Source organism: Achroia grisella, unplaced genomic scaffold, assembly GCF_030625045.1.
Source record: "Achroia grisella isolate CSIRO2021 unplaced genomic scaffold, CSIRO_AGI_Agris_v1 utg841, whole genome shotgun sequence".
NCBI classification, from domain to species: Eukaryota; Metazoa; Arthropoda; class Insecta; order Lepidoptera; family Pyralidae; genus Achroia; species Achroia grisella.
This window is the reverse complement of record NW_026713039.1, coordinates 2,062,574-2,086,080: the sequence shown is the minus strand read 5'-3', so window position 1 is coordinate 2,086,080 and position 23,507 is coordinate 2,062,574. Positions and strand designations below refer to the sequence as shown.

The following is a 23,507-nucleotide window of genomic DNA, read 5'->3' as shown; positions in this document are numbered from 1 at the left end:
TACTTGAGCCGGTATTGCAACAGACGATGGCATGAGATCGGACGGTATGAGTTTGATTCCATGGAAGATGGACCGGATGCTGGTATGGGATGCAACCTGTTCAGACACGCTGGCCCCATCCCATCCACAAGGAACCAACAATAGAGCTGGTGCGGCTTGTGAAGCGGCTGAAAAAACTAAAGCATGCAAATACATGGGTCTAGGCTCCGAATATGATTTCGTCCCATTCGTCCGTCCTTCCCACCCTTGGTCCGTGGGGTCCTAGCGCTATAAGACTTTTTAAGGAAATAAAAAGGTTAGTCGACATCACAGAAGACCGAAGAGCTGGCAGCTACCTCGGACAAAGAATTAGTCTAGCCATTAAAAGGGGGAACGCTGCCAGTATCTTCGGAACCCTGCCTAAAGGAACTCCTTTTAATAATATATTTTAGTTATTATATTATATCTTTAAGGTTTTTAATTTTAGGTTCTTTGTTGTATAATTAAGTTATGTATATATAGTATGATTTGTTTCAAAAATATTTTAAGAAGTGAAAAATATATTGTATTATTAATTATTGAAAAAGGTGTTGCCGCCAAAAGTACATGTAGCTAAATTTGCAAGACAATTCTTGAAATCAATATTTGTTATTTAAAACCGTTGTAAGGTTTAAATAAGGCATTATGTTAATTGTAATTGTTTATAACTGGGCTCGTCACATATAAAAAAATAATTTGTCTATGGTTTCTTATGAAGATATTATTATTGTGATGAATTGATTTGTAAATATTTTTTATTTAAATTGTTAGACAAGAATAAAGTTTAAATGAATAATAAATGTACGAGTACATTGTGTTTCTTATACTGAATGAAATTAATTAATAAACCAGTTTTTTCATTATGTATTAATAGTCCTCTCCTCTTCCTAGTTGATGATGATGTATCATGAATATACTTGGGTTAACAGCACACGCTGGCGAGACACAAGTAAACAATGGAGTATATTCTGATCTCAGAGTCATTTTGTCATCCTCCACTAGTCCCCAGCGAGCGTAAACTGTCAGCGCAGTTAGGAGCACCATTCCATTATCATACATAAAAAATGGAGTGTAAACATGAAATCATTCAGGACAATTAACCGATCTACCTCATCATCATCATCGCAGCCCGGAAGACGTCCACAGCTGGACATAGGCCACCCCAAAAGATCTCCACGACAATCGGTCTTGCGCTGCTCGCATTCAATGGCTTACAGCGATCTTGGATCGTCGGTCCACCTTGCTGGAGGCGTTCCCACGCTGCGTCTTCCGGTCCGTGGTCGCCACTCGAGGACTTTACTGCCCCAACGGCCATCTGTCCTACGAGCTATGTGCCCTGCCCACTGCCACTTCACCTACCTACCTATTAAAAAAAATGTATGTCTGTTTATCTTGGCAATCACTGAAACGGCCGGTACGATTTTTACGTGACTTTCACTTGGAGATTGCAAATATTCACTTAGATTACTTTTATTTTAGAAATGCATTTGCTTTAAAAAAAAAGTTTCATTAATATTCTGAACATTTATATATTTTTTATACATCAGTGTAATGAATGATTTGTTTTCGAACGCAAATGTCAAAAATAAACGTCACTCATGACATTACAATAATGACAGCTTACTGATAATTTATTATTGTAGGAGTTTTGTATTATAAGTTATAATTTATTTTTATGTACAAAATCTATTTAAGCTTTAATTATTATTCGATTAAACAGTGCCGTGATTTCGTTTGTGAAATTAATAAAAATATTTGTTTTTGATAAGGTTCAAACATGATTGAGATAACAGCTCTTAGTAACAAACCATAATAGGAACAAAACATCTATTGTTCCTTACATTGAGTGGTTTCTATAAATATGTGTATGTTAATTTGAAGACTGCAATCAAGTAAGTCGTTATATTTGTTAATTATTGACTTAGAAATCTAATGGATGCTATATGTTTATCAATAGAATATTGTTTACATAAAATGTTTTGTCTTTGTCAAAAGCAACTAAGAAGTACTAACTTGCTGTTGTAGGTTGCGATTAGGCAGTGAAATTATAGGATAAGAGGCACGACATCTTAGTGTTTCGGATTTATTTATGACTCCATATGCTTAAGCAATTTATCACCTCAACTGTGACATTAACTATAGTGCAACTGGCATGTACATTCTTGCAAGAATAGATTATTTTTATGCCATGATAAGGAAAAAACTGCATCCATATTAATCAGAATGTGTGTCAACAAAGTTCTAAAACATTGATGTTCAAACTTAATACACAAATAAAGGTACATTTTGTTGGTGTGCTTGTTAGCCAGAGGTTTAACATAATATAATTATTGCTCCTTATTGTATGTTCGGCTCACTTTCATTTAAATTATTATTTGATCTTGACATTTTCATTATTATGTATTGAAAATTCGGTACTTTAAATATTATATTTATTGATAATTCTTTTGTTATTTTATGTTGCACCTGGAATAATATAACAAACAAAATTTATGAAGTATGAAGGTGTAAAAGGCTTAGCTTAACTTAAAGGTGTCTTATCACTTAACATGTTAAAGACTGCATGCCCACTGGTGGGTCACACCGCAATTAAAGTAAATTTATATGTTGGGATCGGGTAATTGCTTGTGGGCACTTTAATTGAAATAAATCTAGGGGTTAAATAATGTCTGCCTCCGATCATTGTACACTAAAAACATATTTAAAAAATAATATATGTAATCTATACATAAAAATAAAATTGGAGTGTCTGTTTGTAATATTGAAATAACCGTTTTTTACTACATGCATATGAATATAAATGCACCATAATAAAATTTTATAATTTATGTTTGTCTGTCTGTTTGTTCCGGCTAATCTCTGAAATGGCTGGACCTATTTTAACGGGACTTTTTTTGGCAAGTAGCTGATATAATAAGAAGTAACTTGGGCTACTTTTATTTTAGAAAATTTCTTTAATTTTAGTAAAATAAAGTAACATTCCATACGGATGAAGTCGCATGTACAGCTAACTAGCTGACATGCGACAATAAAAAAATATCTATATGAAAAATAAGATTTTTCAATGTAGTCTTCAATGTGTTAAGCTATCTCTTCATGATGATGTTTCGGGAGAGGAGAAAATGCAGAAAGCAGTATCTATGGGAAATGAAAATTGATTAATTGGTTTACTTTCATAATTAGCTTTATCAATTGTGTTCACAGGATTCAATATGACTGACCATCGCATACGGGAGGCAGCTGAGTCACTGCTCAGTACAGTGTCCAACCCAAATTATAGGACTATATGTAAGTATTCTATAAGTACATCATTTTATATATTCTTTTCACAATGGGGACTAGAGGCCCAATTGCTAGCAATGTACCAGGCATTTCGACATGGAAACTATTGTTATAAATTCCTGAAGAATTTGTCATGATGAGTTAATTGACATGAGTTTAAGCTCACACTGTCATCCTCTACCGTAGTTCCATAGTTTATTAGTGCAGGCACCCACCATTCCATCTTCATTAGTAAAAAAAACTAGAACAATTCACATAACCATTTGCTTGGTCTCACCTCATCTGATGGTAAATGATGGCAAGACCTAGGATGTAGCGCGCTTACCCAGAAGATATCTATTCACCATAGACTTGAAGAATCCGGGGTTGTATTTCTCCGGGAACACTAAAGCTGGAAGTGTGTTCCACTCTTTGGCAGTGCGTATTAGGAAGCATGATGTCCCAAAAATAAGCAGAGCTTATACTATGGATGCTAAACAAGTGATAGAAATAATTAAATACATAGGTATTTTTGTACATACATACATAATACACAAACAACACCCAGATCAATACAAATATTATAGATGATAATGGAATAGTGCACCCGTCTGTGCTAACGCTTTATGCTGGCAGGGCACCAGTGCAGGATAATAAGATGAGCATGAGTTCAGGTCAGGTAGCCCACCATGGCAAATTCATCAAAAATTTAACATGATGGTTTCTAGTAGGAACCACATTTAGGTCAACCTGACATGGTACATTTCGCTCAATATAAACAATCATACTTAAACAACTAGGTGATGTTAGTTCAAAAAGGGTACAACACCATCTAATGAGCAGTGAATGAAGAAAAATTAGAAAGGAATGTGACCCACCAGCACACAATACCAGGTCACCAGTTTACCACGATAGGATGAGGATTAAGATTTCGTCAGTAGCTTGTTCTTTCATCATGGCGAATTCACCAGGTATTAACGTCGTGGTTAATTCCAACCAGGTGGAAGTGTGTAATGTAATGTATTAGTGATAAACGACTTAAAAGAATATATGGATATAGTCTATGGCGACTCGGGACCCATAGAGCATTGAGTGTGTACTAATGATAGATTTAAGACAAGTCATATAATAAACGGTTTTTCTAGAGATAACTGAGGAGTTTAAATTAAATTAATTAATACAAAACTAGACAGGAAGTCAATCTGACATGGTACATTGCTAGCAATGGGGTCATCAATCCACATTACTAACAATCTACTTCTGCCTAGTATAATATAAGTTGTTATGGATGATAATGGAATGGTACACCCTCCTGCGCTAATGATATACGCTGGCGGGGCACCAGTGGAGGATGATAGGATGAGCATGAAATCAGATTAGTTAGCTCATCGTGACAAATTCGCACAGATCTTTGTTATGATGACTTTGATGATTGTCATTGACTTTTCCTTTTATTTATTCCAGCTCAGTCACAGTCAGTGAATCTCGTGTCGGAAGATCTGGCGGCAGGTCACAGGCCTCAGGGCAAGATGTCGACTGTACGAAGGTTCTTCTGTCTGTTTGTCACATTCGATATATTGTTTACTAGTCTCATGTGGCTTATATGTGTAATGGTGAGTTTTTTTTTTTAATATTTGTAACTGGAATAGTAATTTTTAGCCAGCGTCATGTATCTTTGTACTTTACGAAGACTTGACTGGTAAAGAATGTTCTGTAACTGATTGTGTAAATATCCTGCAGGAACCAGAATTTTCATATTCAATTCAATTCAAATCCTTACAATCATCTGCTTCTTCCTTATCCCATTCATTTGTGGTCGTGGTAATATGTTTTCTCTTCCATTCATCCCTGTTCGCAGTCATCTCGTTATTTACTCCCTTTCTTCTTCTTCTTCTAAGAAGGGCTGAGGAAGACCGAAGAAGACTTCGGTCTTCCTCAGCCCTTACCATCCACATTAATATGTAACACCTTCCTTAGGATATGATCTTCATTCCTACACATGTACAATCCTTACCAATATTATTAATGCGAAAGTAACTCTGTCTGTCTGCCTGTCGCTCTTTCACGCCAAAACTAAATAACCGATTTAAATGAAATTTGGTACACAGATAGTCTAAAAAAACTCTGAGAAAACACATAGGCTACTTTACTATGCGAAAAAAGGGTTGTAAGGGGATGAAAGGGGAGATGAAAAGTTGTATGGAAGTATCGTTATTATTAAAACTTGGGCCTTTTTATGCTGTTGATAAAAAAATACCCTTAAGGGAATAAAGTAAAAGTTTGGATTAGATTATTAAATATTTAATGCCATCCAAAATCACTACTTCACGCAGAAGAAATCGCGGGCATAGGTAGTAAATCTATTTATACAATGTACGAACAATTTTCAATACACGAGAAGTTTAGATTTTTTTTTAAAGAATATGTTAAGAAATTAATTAGTTTAAAAACTTATTTTAAATTAAATAATGTTTTTCAGAAATGTTTATTCTGTTTTTCTTTTCAGATGCGAGGCGAGACGTTAGAACAAATATTCAATCGTGAAATAGTTCACTATAACGTGAAGACTTCGCTGTTTGATATTGTAATGGTGGCTGTGACTAGGTTCATCGTGCTGCTATTGTTTTACGCAATCTTGTATATAAATAATTGGAGTGTTATAGCTGTGAGTATATACTTTATTTTATTTACTAGCTACTCGCCCCGGCTTCACCCGGGTATACATGTATTATACATATAAACCTTCCTCTAGAATCACTCTATCTATTAAAAACCGCGTCAAAATCCGTTGCGTAGTTTTCAAGATTTAAGCACATATAGGGACAGACAGCGACAGTGACTTTATTTTATATATATATTATTAATATTAATGTTTCTTCTATTCCATCATGCGCCATCCACTACCTTCTTCTCCAACCAACCAACGTCTTTTCTCCTCTACCCAAAGGTTGTCTGGAAGAGATCACATAAACGATAAGACCGCGTTTTGTACCCATATTCTAAATATTGTTTTCTTTTGTATATATGTATTTTGTTATTATGGTGCAACAAAGAGAGAGAGAATAATAAGTAAAAAATTATTCACTTTAAAAAATACAAAAGAAAATAAAATATTTAGATTATGTAGGTACAAAGGCGTTCTTATCGCTGAAGCGATCTCTTCCAGACAACTTTTGGGAAGAGGAGATAAGACAGAAGGTAGTGGATGGCGCAAGATGGAATGAAAGATACATAAATAATAATAGTAATATATAAAATATATACACATATTATAAATATATACGTTATACATAATATATAAATAAATAATATATACGAGTATACATAGCAACTATGCAATTAATTATAACTGTAATAAGTTACAGGACGACCTCGGAGGTCTAGCGGTTTAGCACACTGCTTTACATCCGATGGTCGCGGGTTCGATTCCTCGCACGGCACAAACATTTGTATTCATGAGTATGTATGTATTTACGAAAAAAAATTATCTATGTACTTGTATCAGTTATATAGTACCCGTAACACAAGCTTTAGATTGCTTAACTTGGGACTAGATGGCGCTGTGTGAATTGTCCTGAGATTATTATTATTATTATTAAATTTATTTGTTTCAGCTCTCAACAGGTGGAACTTGTGCCTTTTTGATAGCAAAAGTGTTTGTTTTTGATGTAAGTTAATTTATTAATTTATTTTATTTGGGAAACAAACAGTTTTATAATGTAGTAAGTATTTAAGTATATAAAAATGAATTAATAATAGTAAAACCAATACAGATATTCACGAGTTAATACGTGTGTTGTGTTACTTTTATTGTCTTATTCTTAAGAATACCTATTATAAATGCGAAAGTTTGTAAGTATGGATGTTTATTACTATTTCTCGCAAAAATTACTCAAAGGATTTTGAAGAAACTTTATAGCTTATACTTCCAAATAACATATAGGCTATAATTTAAAAAAATATTATATAAATAGTGCGAAATATAATTATATATGTTGTATAAGTGTGATGCAGACGAAGTTACGCGGGTCATCTAGTTATATATATAGTTAATTTCATATGAAATAATATAGATTATCTTTCTGAACTTAAAAGACAATCATTTATTCGTATTAAGACCAGGTTAATAATATATATAATTAGCTGTATATATTATATCACGGGGAGTGTTCTGAGGAATTGGTCGGATTAATACCAGCTGCTGAGTTTCACCACCGTACCACCCGCCAGAAACTGAAATACCATCCTGATCATCTCGATGAATGGCGGTCCTCCACAGTGCGGTTGTCTAGAAACTTTTTGCCTCGCACAACCACATTGTGGAATCACTTTCCAGCAATGATATTTCCGAACCGATACGATATTGAAACCATCAAGAAAAGAGCTTATTCCTTTTTAAAAGGCCGACAACGTACTTGCAATTCCCCTGGTGTTGCGGGTGCTCATTGCGGCGGTAATCACTTACCATCAGGTGAGCCGCATGCTCGTTTGTCCCCTGTGTTATGAAAAAAAAAGCTGTGCCCGCGGTTTCACCCGTGAAATTTATAGCCTATATATTATTCTGGTGTATAAGCTATATTACTGTAAAGTTTCATCAAAATCCGTCTAGTAGTTGCTGCGTGAAAGAGTAACAAACATCCATCTATACTCACAAACTTTCGGGTTATCTTTCTGGACTTTATTCATTCATTCATAATTTAAGAGCTACACTCTTGTCGGTGGTGCTCTTGCCACTTTCCGCGACTTTAGACTTTTCTGGACTAAGAGACAATTATTTATTCCTGTCTATTATATGTTACTAGCTACTCGCCCCGGCTTTGGGTGTACATGTATTATACATATAAACCTTCCTCTTGAATTACTCTATTTATAAGAAAACCGCTTCAAAATCCGTTGCGTAGTTTTAGAGATTTAAGCATACGTAGGGACGGACAGACTATACTATGTAATGAAGATCCGGTTAATAATATAAGTAATGTGCATATTTGTATGTCCAGTGGCCGAACGCGTCGCAGCCAGTGTACCAAGTTTTCCTAATCCTCACATCGTTCACGATCTCGTGGGGCGAAGCCTGGTTCTTGGACTTTAGGGTGCTCCCGCAGGAGTTGCAGGCCAAGCAGATACTGGAGTGCATCGGTAAGACTTGAAGTCAATCTAGTGTAGCAGATTAGATAAATAAATAACCGTAGACAATTGACACAGTGCTATCTAGTCCCATGGTAAGCAGAGCTTGTGTTATGGGTACTAGATAACTAATATAAATACTTTTTTTTTTAAATACATACGTAATATACATAGAAAATACCCAGATTGGTACAAACAATCATACTCATGAATACATGTTTGCAACGTGCGAGGAATCGAACCCGCGACCATCGGAAGTAAGGGGTGTGCTATACCGCTAGACCACTGAGGTTGTCATGATGATTAATAATTGATTGATTTGGATTTGATTTGTTATACAGTGCATGGAACAGAAAGAACTCCTTTGCTGCACCCTGGGAGGCCGTCGGGCGTGCTGTCCACACACGGGGAGTCCACGGTGAACTGGTTCTCACCGGTCGAGACTCCGGAGTCTAGTCCACGGCCGAGGAGAGCCGGGGAGCAAATTATACTCACACAAGATCAAGTAAGTGTATCCATACTGGAATATTTACTACCTACTCGCCCCGGCTTCGCACGGGTGTACATGTATTATATATATAAACCTTCCTCTTGAATCACTCTGTGTATTAAAAAAACCACTTCTAAATCCGTTGCGTACTTTTAAAGATTTAAGCATACATGAGGACAGACAGCGACAACGACTTTGTTTTATACTATGTAATATTTATTTATTTAATATTTAATTATTTTAACTTCAATACACAAAAATAATGTGTACATATGGCGGACTTAACATCTTGCGGCGATATCTACCAGGCAACCATGAGTGGTGCAGAGAAAGATTCTTGGCGGTGCACTAGTATAAATGAACATGTCAAAAAATATATAAATTTCTATGAAACATAATTATTTATTTACTTAACTTCAATACACAAAAATAATGTGTACATATGGCGGACTTAACTTCTTGCGGCGTTATCTACCAGGCAACCATGAGTGGTGCAGAGAAAGATTCTTGGCGGTGCACTAATGTAAATGAACATGTCAAAACATATATAAATTTCTATGAAACATAATTATTTATTTACTTAACTTCAATATACAAAAATAATGTGTACATATGGCGGACTTAACATCTTGCGGCGTTATCTACCAGGCAACCATGAGTGGTGCAGAGAAAGATTCTTGGCGGTGCACTAATGTAAATGAACATGTCAAAACATATATAAATTTCTATGAAACATAATTATTTATTTACTTAACTTCAATATACAAAAATAATGTGTACATATGGCGGACTTAACTTCTTGCGGCGTTATCTACCAGGCAACCATGAGTGGTGCAGAGAAAGATTCTTGGCGGTGCACTAATGTAAATGAACATGTCAAAACATATATAAATTTCTATGAAACATAATTATTTATTTACTTAACTTCAATACACAAAAATAATGTGTACATATGGCGGACTTAACATCTTGCGGCGTTATCTACCAGGCAACCATGAGTGGTGCAGAGAAAGATTCTTGGCGGTGCACTAATGTAAATGAACATGTCAAAACATATATAAATTTCTATGAAACATAATTATTTATTTACTTAACTTCAATACACAAAAATAATGTGTACATATGGCGGACTTAACATCTTGCGGCGATATCTACCAGGCAACCATGAGTGGTGCAGAGAAAGATTCTTGGCGGTGCACTAGTATAAATGAACATGTCAAAAAATATATAAATTTCTATGAAACATAATTATTTATTTACTTAACTTCAATACACAAAAATAATGTGTACATATGGCGGACTTAACATCTTGCGGCGTTATCTACCAGGCAACCATGAGTGGTGCAGAGAAAGATTGTTGGCGGTGCACTAATATAAATGAACATGTCAAAAAATATATAAATTTGTATGAAAAATAATTATTTATTGTTCAAGACAATTTACAGCACCATACAAGCTAAGTAGAGCTTGTGTTATGAGTACTAGATAACGAATAGGAATACTGTATTTTAAATAATAGTAATATAATAAAAACCCAGGACAATTTTCTCAGCGTTATGTTGCCCCAGGTTTAGCAGATCTTGCCGCCGGAGTTGCGGTGGACTGACAGTCGATCCAGCGACTCCGGCTATAGGCACTTCGTCGGGATACCTTGGAGTTTTTAGTGAGTAGGAGTCTCACAGTACCCGCTTGCCTCCCCCGGGGCGGGCGGGTCTCCATGAGGGATTTTCTCCAAGTAAAAAAAAATGGCTTAGCAGATCTTGAGTTATGAGTACTAGACAACTGATACAAATTCATAGATATATACATGTATTTGTAAATATACACATATAAATATAATACACTCATACCGAAAACAATCATACTCATGAATACAAATGTTTGCACCGTTGGACAGGGGCGGATCGTGAATTTGTGGGGCCCTGGGCTAAATCTACTTAGAGGCCTATATAATTATGTTACTCAACTAAAAAAATACACCGACCAAAAACAAGCGACCAGAAATGCCCCGTTCCTTTCGATAGACGCGCACTCTTGGGTTGATTGATCTCAGGGTTGCCAACCTTATAGGTTTTTTTAATATTCTAGATATTTTTTTATATTCGAAATATCGTTTCAGTGGGGATTGGGGGCCCTTTGTATCCTCGGGGCCCTGGGATGCAGCCTAAAAAGTCCTTATATCCGCCCCTGTCGTTCGAGGAATCGAACAGTACCTACTGAATGTATTTTGATAAATATATAGACTACTAGCTGTCCCGGCAAACATAGGATACTTTTTATTTAAAAAAACAAATATTTTTTGTATAAAACTAAAAATAACATATCAACATTTTGCTACTTCAGCACCATCTAGCAATGAAGTTATGCGAGCGAAGCCGCGGGTAAAAGCTAGTATCGAATAATTATTACTTAACCCGATGTCATTGTATTTCTAACTACATCACTATAACTACAACCATATGGTTATGGTCATCTATTGCTACTACATAGGTCTATATAGACCTATGTAGTAGCAATAGATGACCTAATATTGCAATCGGCTAAGCACAGGATCGAATCCATTTAAGGTTTATTAAGGTCAATTGACCATTTACCGCCAATTCCCCTTAATCAGCTGATCAATTTGTAATAGATTATACATTTGTATTATCTGTATCCAAGTCGATTTTCTTTTTAATATTATTGAATGTCAAATATGACCACCCACCTGGTAAGTGGTAACCGTCGCCTATATACATGACCAGTACTACGGACATCACGTTATCATGTGACACTCGTGATACCACTCATGCATTACCATTCCAGAGTACTAAGATGTCACGCCTCTTATCTTGTAATTTCACTGCCTAATCTGCACCCTACAACCGAAACACATCTTACAGGCGGCTGAAATAGGTGGTGGAGGTAAAGATCTAGTGGTTTAGCACACCTGCTTATTTCCGATGGTCGCGGGTTCGATTGTTCGATTTGTGTTCATGAGTATAATTGTTTGCATCGGTCTGGGTGTTTTCTATATATAATATGTATGTATTTACGAAAAAAATCTATGTATTTGTATCAGTTATCTAGTACCCATAACACAAGCTTTAGCTAGCTCAACTTGAATCTATATGGTGCTGTGTGAATTGTCCTGAGATTATTGTTATTGCGACACATTTTCGCCTCTCAACGAAGCATCATCAGGCGTTGTATAGAGTTCGGATATAGCTTGGAAGCCTAGTGTTGACTGTTCGGTGGCCAAATTGCTACTCTCTGTCGCCTTTGACTTGTGCAAAGTAACTCCTTTTTTCTTATCCTGTCTAAAAATCTTGAGAATTCGACTAATAAAGTAATTTTTGACATTGAAAAATCTACTATTAATAATTCCCTTTTTCTTCGGAGTGGTAGTTATAACGCTGTAATCCAAGCGGGCAGCGCCGCATGGCGTAACTAGTTTTATTTACAAGTACCATTATCTTTGGTATTAATCGATTTAACACCTTAATCCTACCAGATCCAATACACCTGCTGATAAACATATTGTCGTCTCTAATAGCAAAGTCGCCGTGTTGGTTCGTCTATATCTTAGCATCATAATCATCATCATAATAGCCTGTAAGACGTCCACTGCTGAAGGTCTCGCCCAAAAATGTCCTGGACGATGAATCCTGCGCTTCTCGTATCCAACGCTTTCCAGCGATCTTGACCAAATCGTCAGTTCACCTTGTCGGAGTCCTTCCCACGCTGTGTCTTCCGGTCCGCGGTCACCACTTGAGGACTTTACTGCCCCAACGGCCATCTGTCCTATCTGTCCTACCTATGTGCCCTATACATTGCCACTTCAGTTTCGTAATTCTTCGGGCTATGTCGGTCACTCTAGTTCTTCTACAGATCTCCTCTTTCTTAGATTACTTGTAAATAATTAATTCATACACTGGTACCTGGTGTTATACCAACCGTACATCAGTCCTTTTCGAAGATATTCGGGCAATCTGATGATTAATCGACTGTATATATGCAACCTTAGTCGCTACTTTTTGCTTAGACAGGTCTTTTCCTTAATGTATGGTATCGAGTACACTGCAGTGCAATAAAACTGAATATTTATTTAATGGAATAATTTGAATGGTTTAAATAATGTGCACTCAAAAATGATGACTTTAGCAGTATCTATATCTTGCACATTCTTTTTGGCTCAATCTACATCCATTAGGATGTCTTTCATCCTAGAAGTAGTTTAAACAAAAAATATTGAAAAGTGCTTATCATCATTGCCTTGCCTTTTTTCCATTATTTGTAGTCTGTGCAGTAAGTCAACTTCATCCACTGATACTGATCCTTATCAACGATCATATCTGAGCTTATAGTCCTTATGCATATCGTCTTTGACAGGGTCCATCCATATTTTCTTTCAGCCCTTTTATGGCATTAAAAAGTAGCCTCTTTCTCAGGGTCTAGGCTATCTGTGTTCCAAATTACAGTTAAATCATTTCAGTAGTATTGGCGTGATAGCGAGACAGATAGACAGTTACTTGCGCATTTATAATATTAGTAAGGATTACTAATATAGTTAAACGGGTTTTAACACTAATATTTTTATAATAAATGGTAATTACCTCTCTCGACGTTTCGACTAGCCGTGGTCACATTTTGGCGAAGAGAGGTAAATTCCTTTATTTAGCATAAAATTATTTAATTCCGTTTAACTATATTAATAATGATGAAGGAAGTCTTTATATACATACATCCACTTTAATATTAAAAACCTTTGAAATGGTCCTCGATATAATAGTACTAGTACTAATATATATAATAGTACTAATATATATTATGCAAAAACTAATTTAGTAATACGTGCTCATTCGTTTACTAACTCTATTGTTTATCTACGAAGGTCCTAATTACAAGAGATTATAATTCATAAGCAGTTATTATACTTATCTTTAATGTATAATCTGTTGAATTGATCCCATTCGCTACTTATGTTAATCGCCTTTTGCATTATCATATTTCTATAATTGAGTCACTTTAATGCGGTCATGGAATTACCGCACCGAAACGCATCCTTGTCGCCCTTTTTTCGGACTACTCTAATGCTGTTGGCTGCAACTGACCTTTACAACTTCACTAGACGATAGGGTGCGAGTGCAGATGGCACTCCAAACCAAAGTTTCGATACTTGCGAAACTAGGTCCGTTTATTACTGACTAGCAACCTGTCACGGTTTCGCAGGGCCCCAATATTTGAGGTCTTTCTTTTATTAAAATTAAGATATATCCTATAGCATTCAGGGATAATATAACTTTATACCTAATAGTGAAATCATTTTTAAAATCGGACCGACAGAACTTAAGATTACCTCAAACAAACATGCAATTTTTACCTCTTTATAATATTAGCATAGATCTAACTAGATCCCTATGCAATGCAACATCTTAGTTCTCTTGAATGGCAGCGCATGAGGGCTACCACGGACATAACATAGTAGCTGTACAGAAAAATTGTAATGCCCAATTTACACTCAGCCCGAGTGGGCAGGGAAGTGAGCAGCGCGAGAGTGGAAACACTTCCCATGCCATTGGCTCTGCCACTCGCGCTGCCCGGCGCTCCCTCGACTGTCGTTTTTTCGTGCGCGATTCAAAGGACTGGCAGCGTGTACATTCAGCCCTCTCGCTCAGTTGTCGCCCGGCAATATTTCCGGCAGCGCGAGTGGCAGGGGAAACTGCTGAATGTAAACGTAGCATAAAATAAATAGAAATAATAAATGCGTGCTCCATAATATTGAACGGCAGTGTACAGTAATTGAAAGTTAATTATATACGCAATAACCTCTATGCAACCGGCAGTTCATTCGCGAATGTGTCACGCAGCGAACGCGTTCGATATTCAAATACTTGTTTATTTAAATGAGTGACCGTTCTGTTATCTCATAATAGATATAAATATTAATTCTGTATCCTTTATTGTGGTCGAAAGTGTACTATTTGTAGAACTGTACTTGCGTTGCTTAGAACGAATTTTTTTATCGAAATTCTGTAATATTTTTTTATTTGCAAGCTATTGTATGTATAATTGTATCTTATATATAAAATTCTCGTGTCACAGTTTTCGTTCCCATACTCCTCCGAAACGGCTTGACCGATTCTCATGAAATTTTGTGAGCGTATTGAGTAGGTCTGAGAATCGGCCAACATCTATTTTTCATCCCCCTAAATGTTCGGCTACCCCTGGTTAGAAAAAATTTTTAGTTTCTATTTTTTTATGATATAACATAATTTTTTTTTTTAATATTCAAGTGTATTTTTTATGTCTGATACTTTAAATAACATTCTAACTGTATTTGTGTGTCTTTTTAGATTTTATTTTATTTGTAAGATTGTGTCTCTTAAATAGTCCCATATAAAGATAAAGTATATCATTGATAATGCGATAGAAATTTGTTTTTTTTTTTAGAAGAAAAGATGTTTTTTGTGGCTTATGATTGGTTATGTTCGGGAATGAACATATGCCATCCTACATCTAAAATCTATATTGTATAATATATTTTATGTTCGCTTTAGTCGTGTAAAGGTAACAAACAGATAGACAGAAAAAAAATCGCTTTTTTAATATACATATATTATATATATACTCATTTTTAAACTTTAGTAGACCTTATTAATATACTTACATGAATTTTTTTGTGGTAAATTAAGTTTATGGTAAAAACAAAGTATTTACCTCTCTTGAGGTTTCTCAGTGGTCACGTGCTGAACTTATTCGAAACGTCAAGAGATGTAAATATCTTTATTTACCATAAAATGATTCATAGATTAATTATAACACAGAAGCATTAAAATAAATCATTAACATTACAAATGAGATAAGGCTCGTCCCAATTTCCTAACTTCACACAATTCTATATCTAATAATATGTATCGACCTATCCATCTGTATGTATACATGCATTATGACAGCCTCGGTGGTCTAGTGGTTTAGCACACTGCTTTAATTCGATGGTCGGGGTTGGATTCCAATATTTATATTCATGAGTATAATTGTTTGTATTGGTCTGGGTATTTTCCATGTATATTATGTATGTGTTTAGAAAAAACGTATTTAAACAATGTATAAATTGACTAGTACCCATAAGGTTTGCTTAGCTTGGGACTAGATGGCGCTGTGTGAATTGTAAATACGTATAAATTACAATTATTAAAGATTTTTATTAAAAGTCGTTGTTTCCGCTCCAGTCCACACCCCTTTTCTACCCATACAAATATTCACAATTATATATAACATTTTCATTTTAATGTTCTCTTCATTTCTATGTATTACACTCACATACCCATACATATTTTCAATTCAAGGTCATACAAATATTAAAACTATAATTTCCTATAAATAAAGAAATAAAAAAAACAAAATGGCCGCCAAATCAACCGATCCGGAACTCCCGCTCTCCGATTCGGAAATGGAGAAGCATATGAAGGACTTAGAGAATATACAAACTGAGGAAGAATTTAACAAGAAGATGGATAGCATGTCCAAGTTCGGTTTCTCCATCAGCAATTGGATGAAGATACTGTTCAATCGTGACAATTCAAAGGAGAAATTCCATGCTGTTTGGTTGAGTGTAAGTTTTTTTTATGGATGACCAACTGTTACTCTCGGTTTCGTCTGCCTTTTTAAGATAATTGATTACGTATATCCGTGCTATGTTATAATTATATCTAATAACTAGCGGTACCTGCGACTTCGTTCGCATGGAATTTAACTTTATTTTTCTAAAATAAAAGTAGCCTAAGTTACTCCTTTACATTAGATATCTGCCAATAAAAGTCCCGTCAAAATCGGTCCAGCCGCAATCATCGGAAGTAAGGCGGTGTGCTCAACCTATTTACAGCTTTAACGGCGTTCTTAACTAATGTAACTATCCGAACAAGACGATAAGGATAGTGTTAAAGAAAATAAAAAACAATGACATGCTTAAGTTTATTAATAACATTACTATAATAATCAACATATTTCAAATATTATTAATTTCAAATGGGAATTGTTAGTAATGTGGACTGATGATCTCATTGCTAGCAATGTACCATGTCTGGTTGACCTCCACGCGGTTCCCCCTGGAAACCATCCTACATCTAAAATCTATATTGTATAATATATTTTATGTTCGCTTTAGTCGTGTAAAGGTAACAAATAGATAGACAGAAAAAATCGTGATAAATTCTTGGTGAATTTGTCACTATGGGCTAACTGACCTGACCTCATACTCATCTTATCATCCTCCACTGGTGTCCCACTAGCATAATCCATTAGCGCAGGCGAGTACACCATTCTATTATCATCCATAAAAAAAATCGTTATTACATTCCTATTCATCAGAATGCGCTAACCTTCCAACAATATTATTATTTTTTATTTTTTGTGGATTTTTTTTTATTCCGCTACAATTACATTTGTGACACCACAAATATTTGGTGTGGAAACTTGACTACCGTTACGATCTTCTCTATATCATCTGCTTCTTCCTTATCCTATTTATTTGTTTGGTCGTCGTAATATGTTTTTCTCTTCCATTCATCCCTGTTCGCAGTCATATCGTTATTCACTCCCTTTCTTACCATATCATCTTTCACACAGTCCATCTATCTTTTCCGGTCTTCCTCTGCCCTTACGTTACGACCTTATCTAATGGTGATCGAATTCCGACCGTTATTGAGTCTACATATTGCGACACGTGTTTCGCCTCTAAACGAGGCATCATTTCACTGATCGGTTTAGTACTTTTTGCGTGAAAGCCTAACAAACATCCCTACTTTCACGTTTATAATATTAGTATGGGTAAGATTTAAATTCGTTTATCTATGCATTATTGATATCAGTGATTATTGTATTAATATTGCAATATAATCCCAATTCAATATTGATAATCAATAACAATGCAATGTCAATTTACCAAAGTCTAAAATTATTGAAGTTGCTAATACGCTACGGCTTTCCTGACTTAAAGTATCTCGATATTTAAAAAAAAACAATCGCCTAGTGCAAAGGTCTTCAACCCGCGGCCCGCGGGACGCTTGCGGCCCGATTATTTTTCTGCGGCCCGTCAATAGCCCGCTCTCAGTAATGATAAAAATTAAGTAATAAAAAGTACCTTTAATATAAAATTAAAAGATCCTCATAAAAATACCTGTGGTGTGGCCCACTGTACAGATTTTACATTTTTTTTGGCCCTTGATTTGTAGAACGTTGGAGACCGCTGGCCTAGTGGTTTGCACACCGTTTTATTTCCGATGGTCGCAGGTTCGATTCCTCGCACGGTAATAACATTTGTACTCATGAGTAGCACATACGATCGATCCCCCGTCCAATTCAAACGGGGATCGAAATTACGACGGTCGATTATTTTATGTTAATAATATTATAAACGCGAAAGTTTGTGAATAATGTTCTGATTTAATTATGTTTATAACTATGTTTGTAAACAGCCTTGGTTTTCCGAAAATAAATAAATAAATAAATAAATATGGATGAATGTTTGTTACTGTTTCAAGTCAAAACTACCGAACGAATTTTAATGAAACTTTACAGTAATATAGCTTATGCATCAGAATAACATGTCATTATTATCATTACATAGTCTAAAACAAAGTCGCTGTCGCTGTCTGTCCGTCCCTATGTATGCTTAAATGTTTAAAACTACGCAACGGATTTTGAAGCGGTTTTTTTAGTAGATAGAATGATTCAAGAGGAAGGTTTATATATATGCAATACATGTACACCCGCGCGAATCCGGGGTGGGTAGCTATTAGGCTATAATTTAATGCGGATGAAACAGCGGCCACAGCTGGTTATTACATAATAATATGTACGTTAGTCTATAAGATTTTAGTAACATGGCCCATGTATAATAATATAATAATTATATATTATTATTATTATTATTTTATATATATATATATTATATATCTCCCATAGATGGGGCAATAGACTGATCATTGCGGGTAAAAATCACCAAACAATGACAGTATAAATTATGAATGAGGATGAATAATTTTTAAGTGGAAGACAAAAATTTGCGGACTATTCTACAAGTGTTTAATATTACAGCTTTTTGGAGAAGGATGAAAGTAAGTGGGTGAAGTTGTAATATCTTGAGGCTAGTGTGTAGGGATGTTGGGATGACACCTGTGGACGAGATAATAATTGGGAGAGTTTTCACTGTTTCTAACTGCCATTGTATTTTTAGTTCTATTATTATTATTATTATTATATTTTGTTAACAGATCGATGAATACAAGTCGCAGGCCGAGGAGAGTATGCAGAATGCATGGCGTATCATCAACTCCCCCAATTGGTCGGTGGAGAAACGCAACAAGGGCGATATTGTTGAGTCCAAGCGCACCGAACAGTTCGGAAAGGTGTACAGGTTCACTGTGAGTTTATTTATTGTTACTTCATAAATAATAATAAAAAAGAATTAAATAAACTTCAACCCCCCCCCCCCCCCCGGTACCCCTCCCCCCTCCCCCCAAGGCCTTCTTTTACGACTACTGACTTATAAGTCAGTAAAGAAACTAGTGGTACCCGCAGTTTCGGCTGCTTTAAATTTCTATAAAAATATAGCCTAAATGTCATTCTGATGCATAAGCTATATTACTGTAAAGCTTCATTAAAATTTGTTCAGTAGTTTTTAGATGAAAGAATAACAAACACCCATTCTCACAAACTTTCATGTTTCTAATATTACTAGCTATCCCGGCTTCGCACGGGTGTACATGTGTTAATTACTCTATTTATTTAAAAAAATCCGCTTCAAAATCCGCTGCGTAGTTTTAAAGATTTAAGCATACATAGGGATGGACAGACAGCGAGTTTGTTTTATACTATGTAGTGATTAAGATTAATATTGGCGTATTTTACAGGGCATAGTGGAGTGTCCACCGAAATTTCTGTACGAAGAATTCAGAGACAATATTACTAATCTCCCAAAATGGAATCCTACAATATTGAAGAGCGAAGTCATCAAGGTAAGATGTTATTTTACTAGCGATCCGACCAGGACTCGCACGGATGCATTACAAATCATTGAATTTCTCGGCTTGTTCTATACTATATCACGCATGTATTATACATATAAACCTTCCTCTTGAATCACTCTATCCAATGTTAAGAATTGCATTAAAATCCGTTGCGTAATTTGAAAGGTCTATGCGAACAAACAGCGGAAGTGATTTCATTTTTTACTATGTAAAGATCTTATCTATTATGTTTAAAAAGACTATAATAACCAATTTCCATCAGGTGGACTTTATGTTTATTTGCTTGCCATTTTTATATCTTAAATAAATCTTTACATAGTAAACAATTAAATCACTTCTACTGTCTGTTCGCATAGACCTTTCAAATTAAGCAACGGATTTTAATGCAGTTTTTAACATTGGATAGAGTGATTCAAGATTTTGTCTCTTATGTTTTAATATTTTTAAACATAATAGATAAGACAATAATAACCAATTTCCATCAGGTGGACTTTATGTTTGTTTGCTTGCCATCTTTTTATATCTTAAATAAATCTGTACATATTATGTTTTTAAAATATTAAAACATAATAGATAAAACAATAATGTAATGTTAGTTTTTGTTGAGAAACTTTTTTAATATTAATGTGTTTAAAGTTTATTTTTTGTATTCTGTAATCAAATTATAAAACATAATTATATGTCATCTCACTGATATGTCACTATATGACATATATGTCGTCTCACTGACTCTACCGGTAAAATGGAATAAATAATCTCAGGACAATTCACACAGCGCCATCTAGTTCCAAGTTAAGCTAGCTAAAGCTTTTGTTATGGGTACTAGATAATTGATACAAATACATAGATTTTTGTCGTAAATACATACCTACATAATATACATAGAAAAAACCCAGATTGATACCATCAATCATACTCATGAATACAAATGTTTGTGCAGAGCAAGGAATCGAATCCGCGACTCGGAAGTAAAGCGGCGTGCTAAAACGGTCATGAAGTCTTTAAACTTGTTAATGAACCCTCTTTTTTGCAGGAAATAGCACCAGGTATCGATATATCATACCAGGTGACGGAAGGCGGAGGTCGAGGTATGATAACACCCCGTGACTTCGTGATCCTCCGGAGGGCCGCGCCCCTCTCGAAGGACGGCAGGATCGTGGACGAGGACCCGTACAGTTACATCAGTAGTGGAGTCAGCGTTCAAGTGCCAGGGTTCCCACCCAACAGGGATCTAGTCAGGTTCGTAAGTAATAATAATTGTAAAAAAAAACAGCAAATGTAGCAAACATCAGGCAAATGATAATAATAATAAATCTATACATATAAATAAAATTGTAGTGTCTGTTTGTAATATTGAAATAACCGTTTTTTACTACATGCATATGAATACAAATACGGTACATACACCAAAATAACATGTTTTGCAACTTTTGTCTGTCTGTTTGTTCCGGCTAATCTCTGAAATGACTGGACCGATTTTGATGGGACTTTTATTGGCAGGTAGCTGATGTAATAAAGAGTAACTTAGGCTACTTTTATTTTAGTAAAATAAAGTTAAATTCCACACGAAGTCGCGGGTACAGCTAGTAGCTAGTATATAAATAAATAGTAATAATATTAAGAATTGAGATTACAAAATAGATAAATAATAATAATAATAACTGTGAAGAAGAGAAAATAATAAGGTAAACGTACGGTTACCGTAGACCAGTGATTGCCAAACTGATCTATATCGACCCCCAGGGGTCTATGACAAACTGCAAGGGGTCTACGACAGCGATCATCTTATTGTTTTAACACTAAACTTTACTACAGTTAGAAATTTACAAAAATCAATACCATGTAAGAATGGGGGGTCTACCCAAAACCGAAAAATATGGCAAGGGGTCTACGAAACAAAAAAGTTTGGGAACCTCTGCCGTAGCCTATGCACGCCTGAAATACCAGGGGTTACACGTGCGCGTTGCCGACCCCTAAGTAACATTGTCTGCATAAAATGTTTCCAGGGGTCACAATAAAGTGGGATGCTGGTACATGAAGCCGATCAACGTGAAGAGTTCCGGCGGCAAGATAGAAAAGCATACCAGCTTCCAGTGGCTCATGTGCTGCGATCTCAAAGGTAACATTCAGATTTCAGACTTTGGTTCGATTCCAGATTTATTGAACAAAGCCCGTATTGCGGGGCGATCTTAGATTTGCACTCTTTGTAACGATGCTCCTCCGAAACACTTGTAGAATAAAAAATATGACTGAATGTGTATTTGAATGAAGATTATTTCTATTTCTATTTATATTTATATTTATATTTATATTTATATTTATATTTATATTTATATTTATATTTATATTTATATTTATATTTATATTTATATTTATATTTATATTTATATTTATATTTATATTTATATTTATATTTATATTTATATTTATATTTATATTTATATTTCTACTTCTACTTCTACTTCTACTTCTACTTCAATTTCATTTATGTATGATTATTATTATTATTTGTTTCAGGAAAAATACCACCGTTCGTGCTTGACGCTGCGTTCGCATCAGTCATGTGTGACTATATTGTCCACGTGCGGAAGTACGCGGCCGTCTGTAGGGCTCAAGGAAAGTTCTAGACTGATAACCAAGCCCGTAACAAAGAAATCAATTTCAAGACGTGTCTATATTTGTACGGTCAGTACATTAAGAGGTTCTACAAATTTAGGATCTCATTCTCATCTCTCTGTAACAGAAAATTGTATTATAATTCTGTATTAAAGCTAATATTTAATATTCCAGCAATATGTCAGAGCATTATGATTGGACTTTTATAATTAATATTTATTGGATGTTGGAGTTTCTAGCTAGCGATAATTGATTTATTCCTGTTATTGACAGCTTATACCGCACTACTACAACTAAAAACGTTTTTAAATTGATTTGTCTTTTAGGAGTACACCCGTCGTGTGGTTATTTAGACGATGGAAGAGTGTCATTTTTTATGTTTGTAACATAAATATTGTATAATTATATTATATGTATAACGTGTATATTTGAATCCATAGCGAGCTAAGTTACAGCCGTTTCTCAGATTATTTCATTATCGTTGTTTCAAATACTCCGATTGTAGGTACGATAATTAAAATATTAATAAATCTAAAATATAAACTGAGTATATTTGAATCCAAATTGGTTAGGGAGCGAGCCTACAGTCGTTTCTCAGAATTTTTATTTTTATCATTATCGTTGTTTCAGCTACTCAGGTTGTAAGAAACAACGATAATCCAAATATTAGTAAATCTTAAATATGTTCTGTTTCTATTTCTCTGTTATTTTTTATTATCGTTGTTTTATAAACTCTAGTATAGGAAACAACGATAATCCAAATATAAATTGATACACAGTATTTTTTTGTGTCGGCAAGAACTCACGATCTTTTGAGTGTAAATAAGGTAATAACTGGCTAAGCCATGACTCTAATAAGACATGTATAATTATAATATTAAGATAATATAAATATAAACTTTCTTTTATATAAAATTACAGGATATTGAACCATGACATCTTAGTTCTCTGAAATGACAACGCATGATTGGCATCACGGGTGTCACATG

General features: G+C 35.0%; 1 protein-coding gene across 1 annotated transcript; it reads left to right on the top strand.

The window, feature by feature from the left end:
- The first annotated feature begins 1,660 nt into the window (after window positions 1-1,660).
- Window positions 1,661-22,595, top strand: LOC131852253 (steroidogenic acute regulatory protein-like). The gene is made up of 12 exons (XM_059202905.1): window positions 1,661-1,912; window positions 3,226-3,306; window positions 4,744-4,892; window positions 5,786-5,944; window positions 6,894-6,947; window positions 8,277-8,415; window positions 8,745-8,908; window positions 19,147-19,296; window positions 19,786-19,890; window positions 20,936-21,141; window positions 21,909-22,021; window positions 22,420-22,595. Exons 2-12 carry the CDS (start codon window positions 3,231-3,233, stop codon window positions 22,527-22,529), a joined length of 1,425 nt encoding a protein of 474 aa, XP_059058888.1. The 5' UTR covers window positions 1,661-1,912; window positions 3,226-3,230; the 3' UTR covers window positions 22,530-22,595.
- Window positions 22,596-23,507: the final 912 nt, after the last annotated feature.

Excerpts from the sequence above, each read along its gene's own strand:
- LOC131852253 (XM_059202905.1), top strand. The coding sequence starts at position 3,231 with ATGACTGACCATCGCATACGGGAGGCAGCTGAGTCACTGCTCAGTACA. Across the intron at positions 3,307-4,743 it reads CCCAAATTATAGGACTATAT|CTCAGTCACAGTCAGTGAAT; the intron begins GTAAGTATTCTA and ends TATTTATTCCAG. Across the intron at positions 19,891-20,935 it reads TGAAGAGCGAAGTCATCAAG|GAAATAGCACCAGGTATCGA; the intron begins GTAAGATGTTAT and ends TCTTTTTTGCAG.